General features: G+C 38.5%; 1 protein-coding gene across 3 annotated transcripts in view; it reads right to left on the reverse strand.

The window, feature by feature from the left end:
* The window catches only part of Ash1l (ASH1 like histone lysine methyltransferase), a 116,046-nt gene that overhangs the window by 60,780 nt on the left and 35,890 nt on the right, over positions 1-19,376 (reverse strand). For all 3 annotated transcript variants that reach the window (XM_052180088.1, XM_052180087.1, XM_052180086.1), the window contains exons 4-5: positions 9,971-10,072; positions 1,333-2,068 (exon numbers count right to left, since the gene is read on the reverse strand). In XM_052180088.1, coding sequence (XP_052036048.1) covers positions 1,333-2,068; positions 9,971-10,072 — 838 coding nt within the window. The remainder of the gene's footprint in view (positions 1-1,332; positions 2,069-9,970; positions 10,073-19,376) is intronic.

The raw sequence follows: 19,376 nt of genomic DNA on the forward strand, positions 1-19,376 counted from the left end.
GCACTGGCTCTAAGTGCCAGCCTGACTGGAAACTCAGAGACCCTCTTGTTTGTACCTCCTGAGTGCTGGGATTAACAGACTGACTAAAGAAAAATGTTAAACAATGTTAAAAAGAAAAAGGAAAGCTTGCAAGGCAGGTAAGCCACACATCTCCACAGCTGCCTGGAGGGAAGAGATGGAGAAGAGGAAGAAAGAAAGCGACGACTTTTTGAGTTATACCTAACGTTTGAGCAGTAAGAAAGGCAGAGTCAGAGGCATGGACTGTACTAGAGAAAACGTATTTTAGGTTCTGGCATTTTACAAAACAAAATAAGTGGAAAAGTCAGGACTCAGAAAAGGAAACAGACTCAAGAGTCTTTACAGAGGCTCTGTGGCAACTCCCTTTGAGGACACCATATTCAGTGAAATAAACCAGTCACAAATAGACAAACACTGTATCATTTCATTAATAAGCAGTACTTTGAATAGCCAAAAATCACAAAACAGAAAGCAGGATGTAAGGTTTTAGGGGGTTAGGAGGTAAAAGGGAGTACAGGGAGTTGTTATGAGATCCTGTCTCAGCAACATCCAAACTTCTGAGTAGAAAAACAAAACACACGCGCACGCGTGCGCACACACACAGTGAGTGTGAGAATGGGGGGAGAGGAGGGTCTGATGGATGGATTGAGCTGGGTACAGTGGCACATACTCATACCTTAGAGACAGAAGTGGGCTGACATTTCTTAGGGCAAAACTAGTTTAAGTTCTAGGCCAGTCAGGCTACAAAGAAAATGCCTCAACATTTTTTTTTTTTTTTGGCTTTGTATTACAACAGACTTTTAAACTCATTTCCTAAAGGTGAGTTTTGTATTTTGAATCTTTAAGTCCTTATACCTTTTATATGTGTGAGTGTTTTTTGGCCACCTTGTTTCAGAAAGGCTCTGACTATATTATGTGGCCTGGGTGGCTCACAACGTTAACACAGCTTAGACTGACCTCACAACTCCAGATCACTCTTCTTCAGCCTGGAACCACTGGTGTGCCCAAGTCCCTCACTCAAACAAACCTCTCAGAGTAAAACGCAGGTTTTAAGATTTGGTTACACCGATAATTACAGTCTGGAGACACTTAGGCTGGGCTTAGGGAGCTAGGTCAGCAGTAAAGATGCTTGCTGCCAAGCCCAATGAGCTGAGTTTGATGCCTGGGACCCACAGGCTGGGAGAGGCCCCACAGGCTGTCCTTGGGGTTACCCTACCCCTGCCACAGCACAGATGCGCACACAAGAAAAATAGTCATAAAATAAAGAAGTTAACTGCTGTTATTCAGATCATAAAATTTTAAGAAAGATATTACCTTTTACTGTTTTCTTGTTCTTCTTCCTCTGGTACTGTCTTCTGCTTTTTCCTAGTCTGCTCTTCTAACAGCCAATTTTTCCTCTTCAACACCTTCTTATGTTCTGAATTAAGGTTCACACTCTGGACCACAGCCTCGATCACATCAGTAACTGTGTCTGGACTTAGGTGCAGGGACACTTCTTCGCCTTCATTCAATTCTGGATTGACAAACTGGGCAGCCTGGAATGCTTGCATGGATACCACTGCTTGGAGGGGACACTTCCGAGGTCGACCTGGTCTGCGTTTCACAAAATTGTTTCCTGTCCTGGCCTGCCTTTGAAGTTTTTTGGCTTTTAAAATTTTATTAACATGGTCCAGGTTTTTCTTGGTAGCCAAGATTTTGTCATAATTGCACATTTTCCGAGCTTGGCGCTGCATAGCCTCAACTACACTTCTCTTGATAAGATGTGGGGAACATCTACTGGCTAACTTTTCAGAAAGAAGTGGGATGTTATTACAAGAGTCACTCGGGACTGCAGGCACTAGAAGGCTGTCTGATTTACCTAGGGTTCGCTCTTTGTTGTAGCTATGGCCTGGGCTGGAAGAAGGTGGTGCAGACACAGTTGTAATTGCAGCATCACCGTTTTTCTCCGTGGACTCTTGCTCGTCATGTTGTACTATCCGCTGCAACAGACTGTCTACAGAGTCATCCATAGAAGCAACCAATCTGGGACTTCTGGAAGGAATTCCATTCACTAAAAAAGACAACACAGCATACACACACAAATTTGATCACTTCGTTATCTAAATTATTCTGTCTCTTTATGTTTGCTTCTCAGCTGTTTGAGACAAGGTGCTTTGAATCCTCTGCTGGCTTAGAATTCACTATGCAAATCAGGCTGGTCTTGAACTAATGACTAATCCTCCTTGCCTCTCCATCTTGAATGCTAGGATTATAGGTAAAAAAACAGCTTTTAACTTTACTAATTAAATCTTTATTTTGACTTATGTGTATGTGTATTGCATGTTCATACAGCTGCCCATGGAGGCCAAGGCCAGAAGAGGGAGTTGGGATTGCTGAAGCGGGTGAGCAGGAGAGCTCTAACCACCAACCCATATTCCAGCCCTTATTTACTTTGTTAAGATGGGTTTTCTAGAGCTCAGGATGGCCTGAAGTCCATGTTTGAAGTCACTCTATTAGTGAATCATCTTTAATTCCTAATCCTCATGTCAATGTCCCCAAGTGCTATAGTGAGTTCCAGGACAGCCAGGGCTATACAGAGAAACCCTGTCTCTAAAAAAACCAAATCCAAAAAAGAAAAAAAAAATCCTTAAAATGAACAGGGTATGGGAGTGGATCTCTCTCTTTCCGATGTGACAATATGGTCATATTGAACAAACCTCCCTTTTCTGCTATTAGCTTTCACTATCGTGTCTTTAATTGGTTTACTGAGGATGAGTGGGAGAGATTAGCTCTTTACGGCTATTAGAGGCAGGCTTCTGACGCTAACCCCAAGACCCAGTGTAAGAACTAGTTTCTGAATGTTGTCCTCTGAACATGGCTTACATGCATGTATGCACAAGTGCACAGAAACACCTTCTCTACTGCCTAACACAAAAAACAAAACCATTTCCAGGGATCATGGGAGTAGGCCAAGAAGTACTCACTGCTTGTTTCTTCTCTATATGGATGTTATGTCTATAAAATTTCATATAATGGAAAATTGGAGAATAAAGTCTTATTATTTGACTGTATTCTTGAAACAGGCTCTTGGAATCTGTCTTAAGCCTCTCTGTCTTCTTTTTGTCTATCTTTTCCTTTGGATTATCCAATTATCCAATTAATTGTTTATCTAACCTATCTCATCATCTTTTCAAAGCTGAAGGCAGAGAAGTCACTATCCTAAGTTTGCAATCACTTTGGATCTAGGAAGGATAACTATTAGCCCCAGCCCCATAAGGGTATTTATTTATGAGGTTAAAGATTCATTCTGGAGCAAAAGTAAGATCTGAGACCCATAGTACCCCTAAAACAATAAGGACTCTTTGAATTATTTTGCAGAACCAGAACTGAGATCAACAACAACTAAGCCATATCCTGTTCAGTACTGATAAATAATTCTTCCTCCATAAACCTCTTTCACTCCCAGTTCTTATCTAATGAAAGTGAAAGTTTACCCTGTACGCCATTCTAATAAATGATATATATGTACACATATGATTTGTACATGCTATATTTATAAGTCATATAGATATAAGCTATACATGAATATATACATATGTCATCTCTCCCTCCCTTCTCCCCTCTTATTAAATCAGTTCTGTTCCTCTAGAGAATGTTGACTAATACAGGGGGTAAATTTATTAGCCCCTTATTATAGTTGTAGTTACATATATATTCCTCATACCAATTACCATCTAGTTCCAAAAGGTCCATATTTTGTCAGACTTCTAACTCTACTTTGTTCCCAGAAATGGCCTCTCAACACTTGAAAAGAATTTACAATTTCACGTCAACAAGACAGGCCCTTGTGGCTAAGCTTGATGCCCTGAGTTCTAGTTCCAGATCCGACATGGTGAAAGGAGAACATGGACTCCTGGAGCCTCCTCTGAGCTCCACATTCTTGCACATACACCATAAACACACAAACAACGTAAAAAACCAACAATTCTGCAATTTTTAACTTTATTTGATTTTGAGTATTTGTTTCCCCCTAGGTTGTTCCTGTATTTTGTCTTTATTTTTTTTTTTTATGTTTGTTCATTTTTATATGTTTTATCTTCATGTCATACCATATACATGCTTGATGCTTGTGGAGATCAGAAGAGGCCTTGGAAATGGAATTATGCATGTTGTCAACAATCACATGTATCCTGTGAACTGAACTGCTCTTCAAGAGTAAGAAGGGTGGGGAACTCTACAAGATCAAGTGCTATAGGCCACAAAGCCAACTTTTCAGGCCCTGCATGTATTTAAGTGTACCAAATGCATAAAATTCCTTCTTGGGTCAAAAGACAGAGATTATATCCTGGTCACTGGAATCAGAGATGGCTGTAAACAACTATGTGGATGCTGAGAACAGAATCAAGGTACTCTATAAAACAGCAAATGCTCTTATCTTATCTTGGGTCCCTCTTTCTTTCTTTCTTTTTTTTTCTTGATTAGCCTGGTGGTGGTGATGGTGGTGGTGGTGGCAGTGGTGGTGGTGATGAGAGCACACGCCTTTAATCCTAGCACTCGGGAAGCAGAGGCAGGAGGATCTCTAAGAGTTTGAGGCCAGCCTGGGACAGCCAAGGCTATGCAGAGAAATCCTAGCTGGAAAAAAAAAATAAACAAATTGATTGAATAAAACAGAAAATTATGGGGTATAAAATTTAACCTTGGGTGGATGAAGTATTTGTACAATAGCTCATGTATGGAGAGGCCAGGGTGTCTCTTTATCATGTGGGGGATTTTAGGCTTGGCAGTATGTGTTTTTAGTGAACTATCTCATCCTTCCCTTGCATAGATGCAAATCTTTTTCTTTTATGTTAAAATGAAACAGTCTTATTCTTTCGCCCAGGCTGGGCCCAAACTCACGTACATTCACCTGTCTCTTCCTCCTGAGTGCTGGGATCAAAGGCCAGCTTGCTTTCCTCTTCTTAGACTCTGACAACTAGCTTTGCCTGTACTTTTTATTTTCTCCTCTCCTTTGGCTAGCACATGCTTTTTCCTGTCTGTCTCTCTCTGCTTCCTAAGACTCAGTTCCCTGTTTTCAGGGTCTCATGGAGCCTAGGCTAGCGCTGAGCTCCTGCATCTACCTTCGATCTGACAGATCTACAGGCATGCAGCAGCACACCAACCTTTCATTGTTTTTTTTTTTTTTGGGGGGGGGTAGGGTGGGGAGAGATAGGGTATGGTATCAATATATAGCCCAGACTAGCTAATAGTAATTATCTGCCTGCCTTATCCTCTTTACTGGTAGGAATATCAGCCTTAACCAATAACAAAATGTTTCTTTTTTAAACTAGTAAAGAAAATTGTATTTTTTTTACTTATTTGTTGCCAGTCACTTAGGCCTAAGCCTAAGGTCTCACATGAGTAGGGCATGGATCAGCCTAGAGTAGCAGGGAGCATAGGCCCTTAAGCATTGATATTTCAGGTGTCAATCACATCCATGAACCGGTAAATAATGTTTCTTCCCTCCCTTCCTACTAATGCATTAAAGGGTGGTTTCAAACTGAAACTATCTCTAACCCCAGTGCTGGGATTATATGCATATGTCATAATGCTTTGCAAAGTACTTGATCTTTCTATATCCTCCAGATTGGTCTTAATCTTAAAGTGCTCCTTTTACCCTAGCCTCCATGTCTGGCTGAGAATTCTTGGCTGGGTGGTAGTGGAGCACACCTTTGATTAGTCTCTGCACTCAAGAGGCAAAGGCAAGTGGATCTCTGTGAGTTAAAAGTCATCCTGGTCTACACAGCAAGTTCTAGGACAACCAAGGCTATACAGAAAAACTCTGTCTTGTGTGTGAGATTTTCTTCTGCGTTTTTATGGTTTTAAAAATCTCATAGAAACCAATTTCAAGTTAAACTTTCCATGGAATACAGTCCTCTCTCTTCATAAAGCAAGCTCGCTATTATTTGGGTTAAAAAGTCTTATCTTCATGTTTGTGAGGAATACAATGCAATCCTCCTACATCTGAGGTTGAGACAGGACTTCTTTAATTTCTAGTCCAAGTTGAGCTACACAATGATTCTATGCCATTTTCAACTATACAGTAAAACCTTGGGTCTTAAAACAGACAGCTGAACAACCCATGCATAAGAATCAACATCACCCCAACCAGAAATGAATCAAAAGGCAATGTATAGGGTCATTCAGAGAAGTCAGTGGATAAAGGTACTTGTGACCAGGCCTCATGACCTGAGTTACATCCCTGAAACCCACAAGGTAGAAAGGTATTATTGACTTATAAATTGTCCTTTGACTTCTGTCCTGTGCCCTTGCAACACAAATAATAAATAAATACGTATAACAAAAATGTTTTTGAAAGAAGTACACATGAGTTTTATTTTTGGTCTTTTAAAGCTTTTTAAAATTTTTATTCATTTGTGATAATTCAGATCATCCTTGGAGACATACATTGCAATCTACAAGCACAAAGACCCAATTTCTAGACTTTCTGTTTTATTAAACCATATTATATGTTATAGTCCTGGCAGGAATAAATTCTTTTTCTTTTCTTAGAGATAGAGTTTCACTATGTAGACCTGGCTGGCACAGAACCAGAATTCTGACTGTTTCTGTCTCTCAAACGATTGGACTAAAGGGGTATCTTAGTTACTGTTCTATTGCTGTGAAGAGACACATGACCAAAGCTTATAAAAGAAAGTATTTAATAAATATTTAATGATCATTATAGTCAGATGCACAGCAGAAGACAGGCATGGTACCAGAATATTAGCTCAGAGTTTACATCTTATCCAAAAGGTGGAGACAAAGAGCAAAAGAGACTGAGCTGACTGTGAGCTTTTAAACCTGGAAGCCCATTCCCAGTGACAGCTTCTCCAGCAAGTCCACATCTCCTAGACCTTACCAAGTAGTCCCATACTTTAGAACCAAACATTCAAATAGTGGAGCCCATGGGAACCTTTCTCATTTAAACTAGCACAAAGGGCCAAAAACAAACAAACAAAAATACCAAAAAAAAACAAAAAACAAAACAAAACAAAAAAAAAAAAAACAAAAAAATAAAATAAATAAATAAATAAATAAATAAAACCAACCAAAACGTGTGCCCTTCTGTTTAGTTATCTTTGCTATCAGAAAACTGAAGCAATTTTTCCCTTACAGAAATGGCTAGGGTACTTAAGAGAGCCAGCGAAGAAAATTTATCATCAGGAAAATTTTACCAATGCCAACACCTTTCTGAAACCCAGAGACTGAAAGATTTCTGTCTTACTTTTTGTTTGTTTGTGACAGGAACTCACTCTGTAGACCAGGCTGGCCTCAAACTCAAGAGAGATTTGCCTAGCTTGGCTGACTGAATGCTGGAATTAAAGGTGTGCATGACCATGTTAACTTAAAATATTTCCTTCAGGCTTATTTATTTTATTTTATGTCTGTGTTTTGCTTCTATATATGTTTGTACTTTATGCCTCCTGGAACTGAGGTCCATAATTCCAGTAAAGTTCTGGTGAGGCGCCATGTGGGTCCTCTGCAAGAGGAAGTGCTCAGCCAAAAGCCATTTCTCTAGCATCAGGACTGATTTTTTTTGTTTTGTTTTTTTTAAGATTTATTTATTTAATATATATGAGTACCACTATAGCTGTCTTCAGACACACCAGAAGAGGGCATCAGATCTCATTACAGATGGTTGTTAGCCACCATGTGGTTCCTGGGAATTGAACTCAGGACCACTGGAAGAGCACTCTGTGCTCCTAACCTCTGAGCCATCTCTCCAGCCCAGGACTGCATTTTTTGTTTTATGTTTCTCTTTCTTTTCTTTCTTCCTTCCTTCCTTCCTTCCTTCCTTCCTTCCTTCCTTCCTTCCTTCCTTCCTTCCTTCCTCCCTCTCCCCCTTTTTAAAAAAAATTTTTTTTTGTTTTTTTTTCGAGACAGGGTTTCTCTGTGTAGCCCTAGCTGTCCTGGAACTCGCTCTGTAGACTAGGCTGGCCTCGAACTCAGAAATCCGCCTGCCTCCGCCTCCCAAATGGTGAGATTAAAGGCACGCACCATACTGCCCAGCTGATTTTTTGTTTCTTAATGCATATTACTTATCATATATGTAAACCTAAACCTCATGTTAGGACTCTGATGACAGACTTAGAGGAGAGAACTCAATGGACATCTTTGGACCTCTCCTAATATAGGTACAGAGGATAAGTATTCCTTTTCTGCTTTTCTCTATTACTTGGTTAACTGACCTTCTGAGGACAGCCTGATTTGTTAGGAAGTTGTTCAGGCCCAGGATCTGACTGTCTATTCGTTCTCTAACATCATACTGTGTTTTTGTGGGTATGTATGCTTTATGTACATGTTTGTGTAGGTAGTATATGCAAGCATGTTTGCTGGTACATGTCTGTATATATCAGTTTGAAGGGCCCAGAGCCCAATGTTGGGTGTCTTTCTCCATCTTCACTTTTTTTTTTTTAAAACCGGGTCTTGTACCGAACCTAGAATTCATTGATTTGATTAAACTGGCCTGTCTCCATACCTCTAGCACTGGAGTCACGGACACGTTTGCAGCACACAGCCTTTGTGTGGGTGCTAAGGCACCCCTCAGGTCCTCGTGCTTGTGAACAGGTATTTAACTCCCTGAGCGATCTCCCCAAATTATGTTTTACATTAAGCCAAATGGAAGTCTTCAAATTTTGCAAATTTTGTTTTTAAAAGGATGAAACTGCTCTAGTATTTTACATCTGGTATATACCTCTTCCACTGTGTGTGTGTGTATGTTTTATTGGATTTAATATAGGGTCTTATGCAACATAACATGTATGCGTTATATGCAAGCACAGACACACAAGCAACATGTAAAAACATAGCAATGTAACTAAATAGATGTGCTACTGTATGGTATGGACAAAAGCATTATATGACAATGAGTTAATCAACTCATGAAATCCTTATCACTCTACATTTTAAAAATACAATGGAATGCATTTTAGAATCAGCCTATCATTCAAATCAATTTTACTAAGGTCACATTGCACATATAGATTGGTTTGGAAAATTATCTTTTAAACAATGAAATATATTTTCCAGCAATGTTTTCTAATTACTGTTTTGAGAGTGGAGCCTAATCATGTACTATATATAGACTGTTGGAGAAAGAAACCAGGGTTTCGTGCATGCATGCTAGAAAAGCACTCTATCGACTGATCAACATTTTTGGACCTTATAATTATTATTGAATGCATATTTCAGAGAGTGTTTTGCTAAGCTAGTCCCAAACTCATGGCAGTATTACTTGCCTCACTCTCTCCAGTGCTGGGATTATCAGCTTACTTTGTACTTTTTTTTTTTTTTTTTTCTGAGACAGGGTTTCTCTGTATCGCCCTGGCTGTCCTGGAACTCACTCTGTAGGCTGGCCTTGAACTCAGAAATCTGCCTGCCTCTGCCTCCCAGAGTGCTGGGATTACAGGTGTGTGCCACCCACTTTGTACTTTTGAATTAATACTTACTGGGACATTTATCTTTAACTATTTAATGGATGACCTTGAACTCCAAATCCTACATCTACCTCCCAACTGCTCAGATTATAGGCATGTGACAACACACCTGACAATGAAAATTTATTAAAGGGCTTCAAGCCACACTATTACAGAATACACTCTTTTACATCATTTCAATTAAAAAAAATGTGTATGTGTGTTAAGTCTGAGCATGTGCACAGGAACAGCGTCCTACAGAGGCCAATGGAGTCAGATCCCCATGGTCAGGTCCTCTGCAAAAAGAGTGCATGCTCTTAACTGCTAGGCCCTCTTAACTGCTTCAGTGCCCTCACATTTCAATTTCTTGAAAGTAAAAAAGTATTGAATTTTTTCAATATACATTATCAGTGATACTGAGATGACAAGGCCACTTTTGTTTGCTTTATTCAGATTTGTTAATCTCAAATTTCAGATAGCAAACTGTTCTGAAAATCTAGTAAAACAACAACACTCACCTGTTGAAGAAGTACTCTCAGATGAAGACCTTTTACGGGTAGGGCTACAATTTGTGCTTTCTGATGATCGCTGGGAAGGTTTATCGGAAGCTGACTGGGAACCTGGAAAGAAAGAAAAAGAAATCATAGGACCATTCCCAACTACATGAAGTGTTAAAGCATGCTGTGTTACAACAGCGAATTTCAGCTGCTGTCACTGCTGTTCCCAGTAACAGCATGATGTGCAAGCTCACAATAAAAATCAGCAGAGGATTAAGCAGGCTAGATGTTGCTAACTGAGTTTCCAAAGTCTCATAAAATTTGTATACTTGCAGAGAGAAAACACGTTTTAAAGGTAAAAATAAAAATAGTGATTAGTTTTATGTACCATCACTATGAAATATTAATATTAAAGTATTTGTTGATGAAAATCAAGTCAAACCTGTTATTTTTTATTAAAATGAACAATATAAATCAACAAACAAAACTTATAACTGAGAAATAACTGATGTGGGAAAGGCATATCCAATCTAGGCATCTCATTTAATGAACTCAAAAAGATAGGTGGTTGGGTCTCAAGTCCGTCATTTTATACAATTCGCACTGTAATTTTTACATTGTTCTCTTCTATAGAAAATTAAAAAACAACTGGTTATTAACTTATTTGTGGACTACATCTTTAATGGTATATACTTAAGGTTACCTCATAAAAACATTCAATTTCCTTTCAAAAAGTCTTATCATTTTAGCAAAAACTCCAAATTGATGTAGCATAATTTAGTACATTTCTTGCTTGAAAGAAAATGATGTTCAGAAATTATTATTTTCCTGCAAAAAAATTATTTGTTTTTAGTACTTCTTCTCTAACAACCTAAAAGCAAGCTGTTGAAAATACATATTGTTTTGTATTTGCCAAAGAATTAGAAGCATTCGCTTTTTTAAAATGTATGTAAAATAAGCTCCCACATATAACTGGAGGCACAGAAGACAAGAAACCAGAGACTTGAAAAGGAGAGTATTCAGATTTGCCTCTAGGATTTAACTCTCTAATGAAGACTAGATTTAATCTCTGAAGGATAATATAGTACCAGAAGAATGAAGCTAAAGTTTCTATGATTTCCCTTTCTCTAGGAGAAAATGCAGATTATGAACTTAGTTTCTTTTAGACACAGTTTCTTAAGTCACACCACTGCAATTATTCTCTCAGTTCGCTCCTGGCAGTACTGACTAGGTAAGATGTATAACGTGCTATTCAAGAGGAGAGGTCAGATACTGGGAAAATTGATGTTGTAAGCAGTGCACCTTACTTCTAAAATCCAGTGATGACTGATGTAAGATCTACTCAAGAATAAAGATTGTTTAGTCTTGAATTTCAAAGAGTTACAAAAGGGATTTGAAGACCAGCAGTGCAGTAAATCCCCGTGGAGTTTGGCTCAAATAGAGTTCTCTACAGAGATAAACAGGATGATATAATAAAACATTGAAGAAGGTTAAGGTGTCAATGAAAACTAAGAATGAACACAGAACGCTTCATATACGGAGCAGACACATACATCCTGCACAGTCATCCATCCAAGACAGAAGACAGCAGTGGCCAAGAAGCTGACACATCACTGAGCTCTACCACAATTCCTGATGAGTGAACAAACCATGTAGAAGATTTAGTGCCAGTGAATAAAAGGGGTTGGTTTAAGAGGACTTCATTAAGTCTTCCTCTCAGTTACAAGCTCCACCTACTGGGTGTATTTTCCATGCCTGCTGTTTGGCTAGACACTATGAAGTGGGATGAAGGAGCAGTAAAGAGGAGCACACTAGTCTGAAGTCCAGGAACTGATTTAAGGCTATGTCACCATGCACTAAATTTCAGATGACAGAAATTATCGTTAGATGACAGATTGTGCCTTCTGTTCTTGAGCTCTATCTTCTCAAATTTTTTAGTTATCTTCAAGACACTCTTCAACTATACCTTTGATCATCAGGATATCCTGAGAATCACCCTGCCTGGCCTCACCCACCTCAGGGTAAAAGAGGGTACAGTCACTTTCTTCAAAGCTCCTTCTTTTGGTGGCATCTGGAGCTGCTGAAGAGGCAGTGGGAGGTGGAATGGGGGTCAGATCCCCGGAGATCATTATTGGCAGCACTGTACAGCAATTCCTAAGAAACTGAAACAATTGAGAGAGATGGCTTAGCTCACCTAGCTTCTGAGCCATTTTTCATTTTCTGAAAGTAATGGACACCAGCAGCCTACTCTTAGGATGGAGGAAAAGCATTCAGGAAGGCTTTAACTTTTCATTTTAAAATTATGCTCGAATCCCCATACATACAGAGAAGAGCTGTTCTTAACAATACTGCAATTTAGAGAATAAAGTTGTATTGTATTCCTGCGATATGACCAAAAATAGTGCTAATAGAAACAGTAAGATGATGAGGATCCTGAAAAAAAACTATTCGATGATATAAAGTAAACAGATTTAAGACTGGAAAGCAATGTCACAGCTTATAAGCAAGAAGTAGCCACCTGTTAAAGAGGTACCCAGAATTTTAAAATTGGCCTAACTCATGTGAAATCCACAAAAATACTACCTTAAGTTTCATTATGAAGCTGGGTGAATAGGGAAGAATAAGAGACTATACAGAGAGAACTCATATGTCTACTCTAGCAGAGACCCAACTTATCTGTATTTCCAAATATAAGACAAAATGAAATGTAGAGTAGAATTAACTATATGGATTATGGAGAAAAGCAATCTGGGTTTGATTCTTCAGTCTTCAGCAAATGAAGAATTAGGATGAAGGCAAACAAACACCTAACTCAGGCTTATTAAAGTTACTCTAAAATCACAGGGCTGTGTTGAGTCCTAAAATGGAATACTGTAATACTACATTACCTTACAAAATCCAGTATGGCTTATATAAATGTTAGTGACTACTACATATGAAGAAGGTCCTAATATTGGTCATGGGCTATCTCTTTCTTGGACAGAGAATGTCAATGATTGGACCCAGGGTCTTGTGTACCGCTACACTATAATCAACATTATTGTGAAAGAATTTTTAGATCTTAAATACATATATAACTGACACATTTAAGTGAACATTAAATTTTAAAAATTAAAGTAGAACAGACACTTATGCCCAACTAGGGAGCTGAAACCAACTTATAGTTATTAAACATTTACTTTAAACATACAACGTGAATACAATTAAAAGATGTCCGCCTAAACAAGTATATCTGGACAAGCAAATACTTGCAAGACAGCCAGAAAGTATTCTGAAATTAATCTTTTTAACCTCACCTTAGCTTCTCTAAGAATGGGGTGATGATCTAAACCACAGCAACAATGCCAGATGTACCAACAGATTAACTGGAACCAGGTATCTGGTTTTCTGTTCTGTTCTTTGACAAAGAACAAAGCAATTTTCTGCTTTTCCTACTTATTTTTTTTTTTTCTAATTCACAGTCATTTTCTAAGAGGAGTAACTACTTTGTTGCTGTACCTAGCTTGGAAAAAATATCACCTGAGTTTCATTTATGGTACGGTAAGATTTGCCAGCTAAGATGTACAAACATTCCATTCCTCACAGAATAATGTGCTGCTATGGATTTAAGTTCTTTTAGCCTCAAATACAAACACACACACACACACACACACACACACACACACACACACGCACGCACGAGGTGGGGCAGGGGAAGGAGAGAGAGAAGACAACAAAAAAAGTAGAGATCAGAATTTTCCATTATTTTCCATCTCTATTTAGAACAAAGACATAATGAAATACATTACAAGTAAATTAGAAATATAGATGGAGAAATTTTACTTCATTGAATTTTTGGTTAAATACATTACTGGATCTGAGCACCCAGACCAGAGCCTAGAAATTTAGAAACTACATATACACGAGTAAAGCAGTCATTACACAGAAACAGAGAAGATATGCTTAAATATACTGGAGTTTTAATACTAAAAGTATAGAGATTCTTGGGAGTCAATTCTTTGTTTGGTTTTGTTTTTTGTTTTGTTTCTCGAAACAGGGTTTCTTTCTCAGTGTAACATCCCTACTAGACTTGGAAGCTTGCTCTGTAGATCAGGCAGACTTGAACTTAGAGATCAACATGCACAGCTGGGAGTCACTTTTCAATGTTTCTGGGTAATAAGGCATTTGTGTAATGAAGGCAGAGTACTACTAAGGAGGGAAACTCATTATTATAAACCAGGATGATACATATAGGATATAAGAACTAAAAATATATGAAGAAGCCATTTTTAACTATAGGCTTTCTGAATTTCATTTGTCTATTATGTGATAAACTTGTAAGACAAGGCTTTGAAAAAATAATTGTATCAATTTAAACAAATAGGGAAAGCTGGTATAGATTATATATACAAAGTATATAGGGTAAGATAACAGAAAATTGAAAAGGGGGGGGGAAGAACTCCCGGGATTAGGTATAATAATCTAATCTTACAGGCTGGAGGGCTGGCTCAGCAGTTAAGAGCACTGACTGGTCGGCTAGCGATCCAGAGTTCAATTCTAAGCAATCATATGTTGGCTCACAACCTTCTGTAATGTGATCAGATGCCCTCTTCCAGTGTGTCTGAAGAAAGCAACTGTGTACTCACATACATAAAATAAATAAATCTTTAAAGAAAAGTTCTGGAAATGAGTTACTCATAACTGGCATACAGGCTGATGTCTTAAAAAAAAAATCTAATCTTACACAATCCACAGAAATAAGCGAAGATCAAAAATCTGTCCTAAGGTTGATTTATTATTTATGAAAATCTTGATCACATCTACTATAAAAATGAATACTATTTCCAGATATCTGGGTGTAAGCAAAGAGTCAAACGGTTGAATTTGTTACACTCAATAGAGAAAACTGCCACTGTAGTAGCACTGAATGTCTCTGTACGTAGAAAGGTAGAAAAACCACAAAGAAAACATGAACACAATCCAACGAGTTGACTCTAAACAAATCCAAAGTGCTTGCCGAGCAAGCCTGACTATCTGAGCTGGATACCTGAAGCCACGCCAGAAAGAGACAACTGACTCTCAAAAGTTTTTCACTGATCTTCACACACATACTAGGACACACACACACACACACACACACACCTTTAATTTTCAAGACAGAATTTTCTATGTACCTCTGGTTGTCCTGGAACTTGGTCTGTAGATCCACCTGTTACTGCCTTCCTAGGATTGGGATTAAAGGTGTGGGCCATCACTCCCAAAGGAACACACTCTGAGGTAAGCAAAGATATATGCATACGTATGTGGACACACACAGGGACACACATTCTCACCCAGACTTGAACCAAAACTTAAAAATAATAATAAAAGCTATGCATGGGGGCACAAAACTTTAATTCTACCATATGGTAGTAAGAGATAGGTGGGTTACCCGAAAAGCAAGGATATAGTTATATACCTCATCAAATGCACTGCAGGAAGGGTTCTGTGCTGGTCATTTTTAAGCTAAAAACAAACAAGAAAAACCCAAACAAAGTGTTTTTCCTCCCTCTAATTAGGGAATTCCCTACAATTCCCAAGTTAGATCACACTGAGACCGAATTCTCCAGAAACTTTCCAGAAATACCACACTCTATTTTAAACTTTTTACCTCTGCATGCTTAGACTTTACTTATGAGTGCATCTCCAATAAAACTCTAAACAAAGTGTCAAAACCAGAATATTTTCACCAATTGATGCTTATCCCTTAAGGTAAAAAGGAAACAGCCAGGCAGTAGTGGTGCACACCTGTAATCCCAGCACTCTGGAAGGCAAAGGCAGGTGGATTTCTGAGTTTGAGGCCAGCCTGGTCTACAGAGTGAGTTCTAGAACAGCCAGGGCTACACAGAGAAACCCTGTCTCGAAACAAACAAACAAACAAAAAAGGGAAAAAAGTATACTTTTAAATAAATGAGAGAAAGGGACGGAGAGAGGGGAAGAGGAAGGAGAGAAAGAGACAGACAAAACCAACATGTCTTCAGAGTGATCACTTCTCCAAACAAAAACATATAGTCATTGAATTTATTCAGGAGGGACAAAAGAGTGCAATGCCTGAAATACATAATATGTAATGTTTACATGTAGTTAATCATTTACAAAACTATCCCACCTTTTGATCTTCTTTGTCCATTTTGAAATCAGATTGTTCTGCAATGCAAAGCTAATTATGAGCTAAATATACTCCAGACAAGCTCAGTTTGATGGCATGTACCTAAAGTTTTGGTGGCACACTCCCCACAGTCACAGCATTCAGAGGCTGAGGCAGGGGGACCCTGAGTTTGAAGCCAGGCTGAGCTATACTTGTAGTATAGATATGTAAACAAACAAGCTAAGCAAAACAAAACCCCTGCTTGTTATTCTGGCACACACCTTCAAATCCAGCTCTTAGAGGCAAAGGCAGGCAGATCTCTTTGAGTTTGAGGCCAGCCTGTTCTAAATAATGAGTCCTAAAACAGCCAAATCCTTGCAGAAAGACTGTCTCAATACAAAGAAACCCTTAAATTAGGTCTGGAGAGGGATTAGTAGCACCCTTCAGAGGACCCAGGGTCAAGTCCTAACACCTACACATAGTTGATAATCACCTGTAACTTCTGCTCTGTCGATTTGATACCCTCTACATGCCTCTGATTGCAAGTGATGCATATGTACATGCAGGCAAAATACCCATACACATAATATGAAAAGGAAAATATTAAAGAAAACCTCAGTTAGGGGGTGCAGTCGTGGCTGAGGGTTGAGGGACTTAGTGCTCTTTCAGAGGGCCTCTATTCACTTCCCAGAACTATGCCAGGTGGCTCACAGTCACTTGTAACTCCTACTTCAGGAGGTTTGATGCCTGAAGGTCCCTACTTGCTGCATGTCAGGGAATATACAATCACTTTGCCTACTCATAAGTTAACCTTACCCTTCATTACTGTGTGTCATCTCCCCAGTCTATTCTTTGAAAATGTCAGTATGTGCAGTTAATATGCAAGAAGAAAACTCCCAGGGCTGAAGAGATGTCTTAGTGTTTAAATATACTGGCTGCTTTTGCAGAGGTTTCAGGCTTGAAATTTTTCAGCTCCTATAGGCCAGTTAAAAATCTTCTGTAATCTCAGGTCCAGAGGATCTAACAGCCTCTTCTGGTCTTGAGAGAGGCATGTGGTTTAGACACATGCAAGCAAAACACCAAATACACATTAAAAAAAAGATAATAAAAAGAAATTCTACCCCTTGAAAGGGAAAAATCTTCATGCATCCCTTCAAATGGCTCTGTACAGACATGTGTCCTTTCCGTGTATTTACCCAATCATATAGTACCATCAGCATGAACACATGTGTATTTATTTTAAGGTTATACCCAGCAGTAGCATTATTTAGTCATTTGAATTCTTCTGAGTTTTGCCATTGAAAGTTGTGTCAGAATTATAATTTTCCAAAGGTGATGAAGTTTTTTTTAACACTGTGAAGGGGGCATTTCATCATAATGAACTTTAAGTTATATAAGGAAAACCACAATAAACATTGGAGATCATTTTAAAACAAGTTTTTAAAACCTTTACACTTCAAGAATAACAACTACCACAAAAACAACCACACACCAAAAAAAAATTCACACACATACAAACGATGCACAAAAACAGTAAAGAAACCCATTAGAATTGCTATGAAAGTGTTAACACATGATTTAGAAGGATAAACTAGTTTTTTTGAGACACAGTCTCAAAAAAGTAATCCTTGCAGACCTAAAGTTTGCTACGTAGACTAGTGTAGCTTCAAACTTACAGAGATCTGACAGTCTCTGATTCCACAGTTCTGTGATTAAAGGTGTGTGCCACCATCCTAATTGGTACAATTCAGCTTTTCTTATCTGTTTTTTCACTTTCCATTTATTCTTCAGCCTGCAGAAACTCAATAAACTGCCCTCAAACTGACACAATGTACCTGATAAAGCAAGCCAGTAGTATACTTTCTGTTCTTTTCCAATCCATCTTCCCAGGCTATGACATCTTTCTTACACTGTTTCTCTGTCAAGGTAGGGCTATTCTATAGTCCAGGCTGATCTAAAGGTCTCTTCTGTCCCTTGCCTGCTTGGATTACAGGCTTGTGCACACTCCACATATGGCTAGTACTTGGCAATGTTGACAATAAAGTTAAGAAACCTAGAAGATTGATGATCAAGCATATAAGGATACTTACTATAGAACACACATTAGAAGGAAAGAAGTTACTCTCACAAGTTGTCTGACTTCCATACATATTAATCCCTTTCTATTCAGCACACAAAATAAATATCATGGGGTGGGAAGTATGCCTCAGTATGTATATATGTATGTATGTATGTGTGTATGTGTGTGCATACTTTTTTATATATATATATATATATATATATATATATATATATATATATATATATATATATATATATATATATATATATATATAATGTGTGTGTATGAAACTCACAGGACTTCAGTTTTCTCTTTTCAAAATTCTTTATTTGCAAGTCCAGGAATTGAACTCAGGTCACTTGATTTGGCATCAAGTGTCATAGGGCTGTGCTATTTTGACAGCCCCTCAATCTTATTTCTTGAGATAGGGTGGAGCTCATGGACTGGCTAGATTGGCTGGCCAATGAATGTCAGGGACTGGCCTAGGTCTCCTCGGATCCTCAGCTGTTATTACAGGCACATGCCACCACACTTGGATTTTACATAGGTGTTAGGTCTATTAAGATTAAGGCATCTATCTAGGCCCTTCACCTAAGTTTTGACAACCCCTCCACCCAAGCAGGTCTTTGAGACAAGAACTTGTTATGTAGTCTTGCTATTTGCTATGTAGTTCAGCATGACCTCAAATTCTCTTGCCTGTCTTCTTATCGCTGCAAACTCTCTCCCACTGCCCTGGCCCCCAGGTTTATCTATTTTTATGAGTGTTTTGCCTACATGTGTATCTGTATACCACATGGGTGCCTGATACCCAAGGAGGTCAGAAGAGGATGCTGGAGACCCTAGAACAGGAGTCATGGATGTTCATGAGCTACCATGTGGGTGCTGGGGATGTAACTTAGGTTTGCTTCAAGAACAAGTGCTCTTAACCACTGAACCATCTCTTCAGTCCCTGTGTCTTTCTTACATGCCTATTGTCAATATTTGTCTGTAGGTTCACTCTCTCTCACACATATTTTGAGACAGGATAGAAAGACAGATAAGGGGACAGGGGAAGGGAAGAAGCTCATCTCAGGATTAACCACGAGTCAAGAATCCTAGCACAATTAGCAGTATTTGAAATGAAGACATTTCTTTTATATATAGATAAGCTTAATACAATTTTTGTTATTATTCCTTTCTTCAACAGAAAAAAAAAGGGCCCCAAAGTACAACACTTGGCAAATACTTGATAATTCAAAAACTGGCACTGGTTAAATATG

The sequence above is a fragment of the Apodemus sylvaticus genome, chromosome 4 (genome assembly GCF_947179515.1).
Source record: "Apodemus sylvaticus chromosome 4, mApoSyl1.1, whole genome shotgun sequence".
In the NCBI taxonomy this organism is placed as follows: domain Eukaryota; kingdom Metazoa; phylum Chordata; class Mammalia; order Rodentia; family Muridae; genus Apodemus; species Apodemus sylvaticus.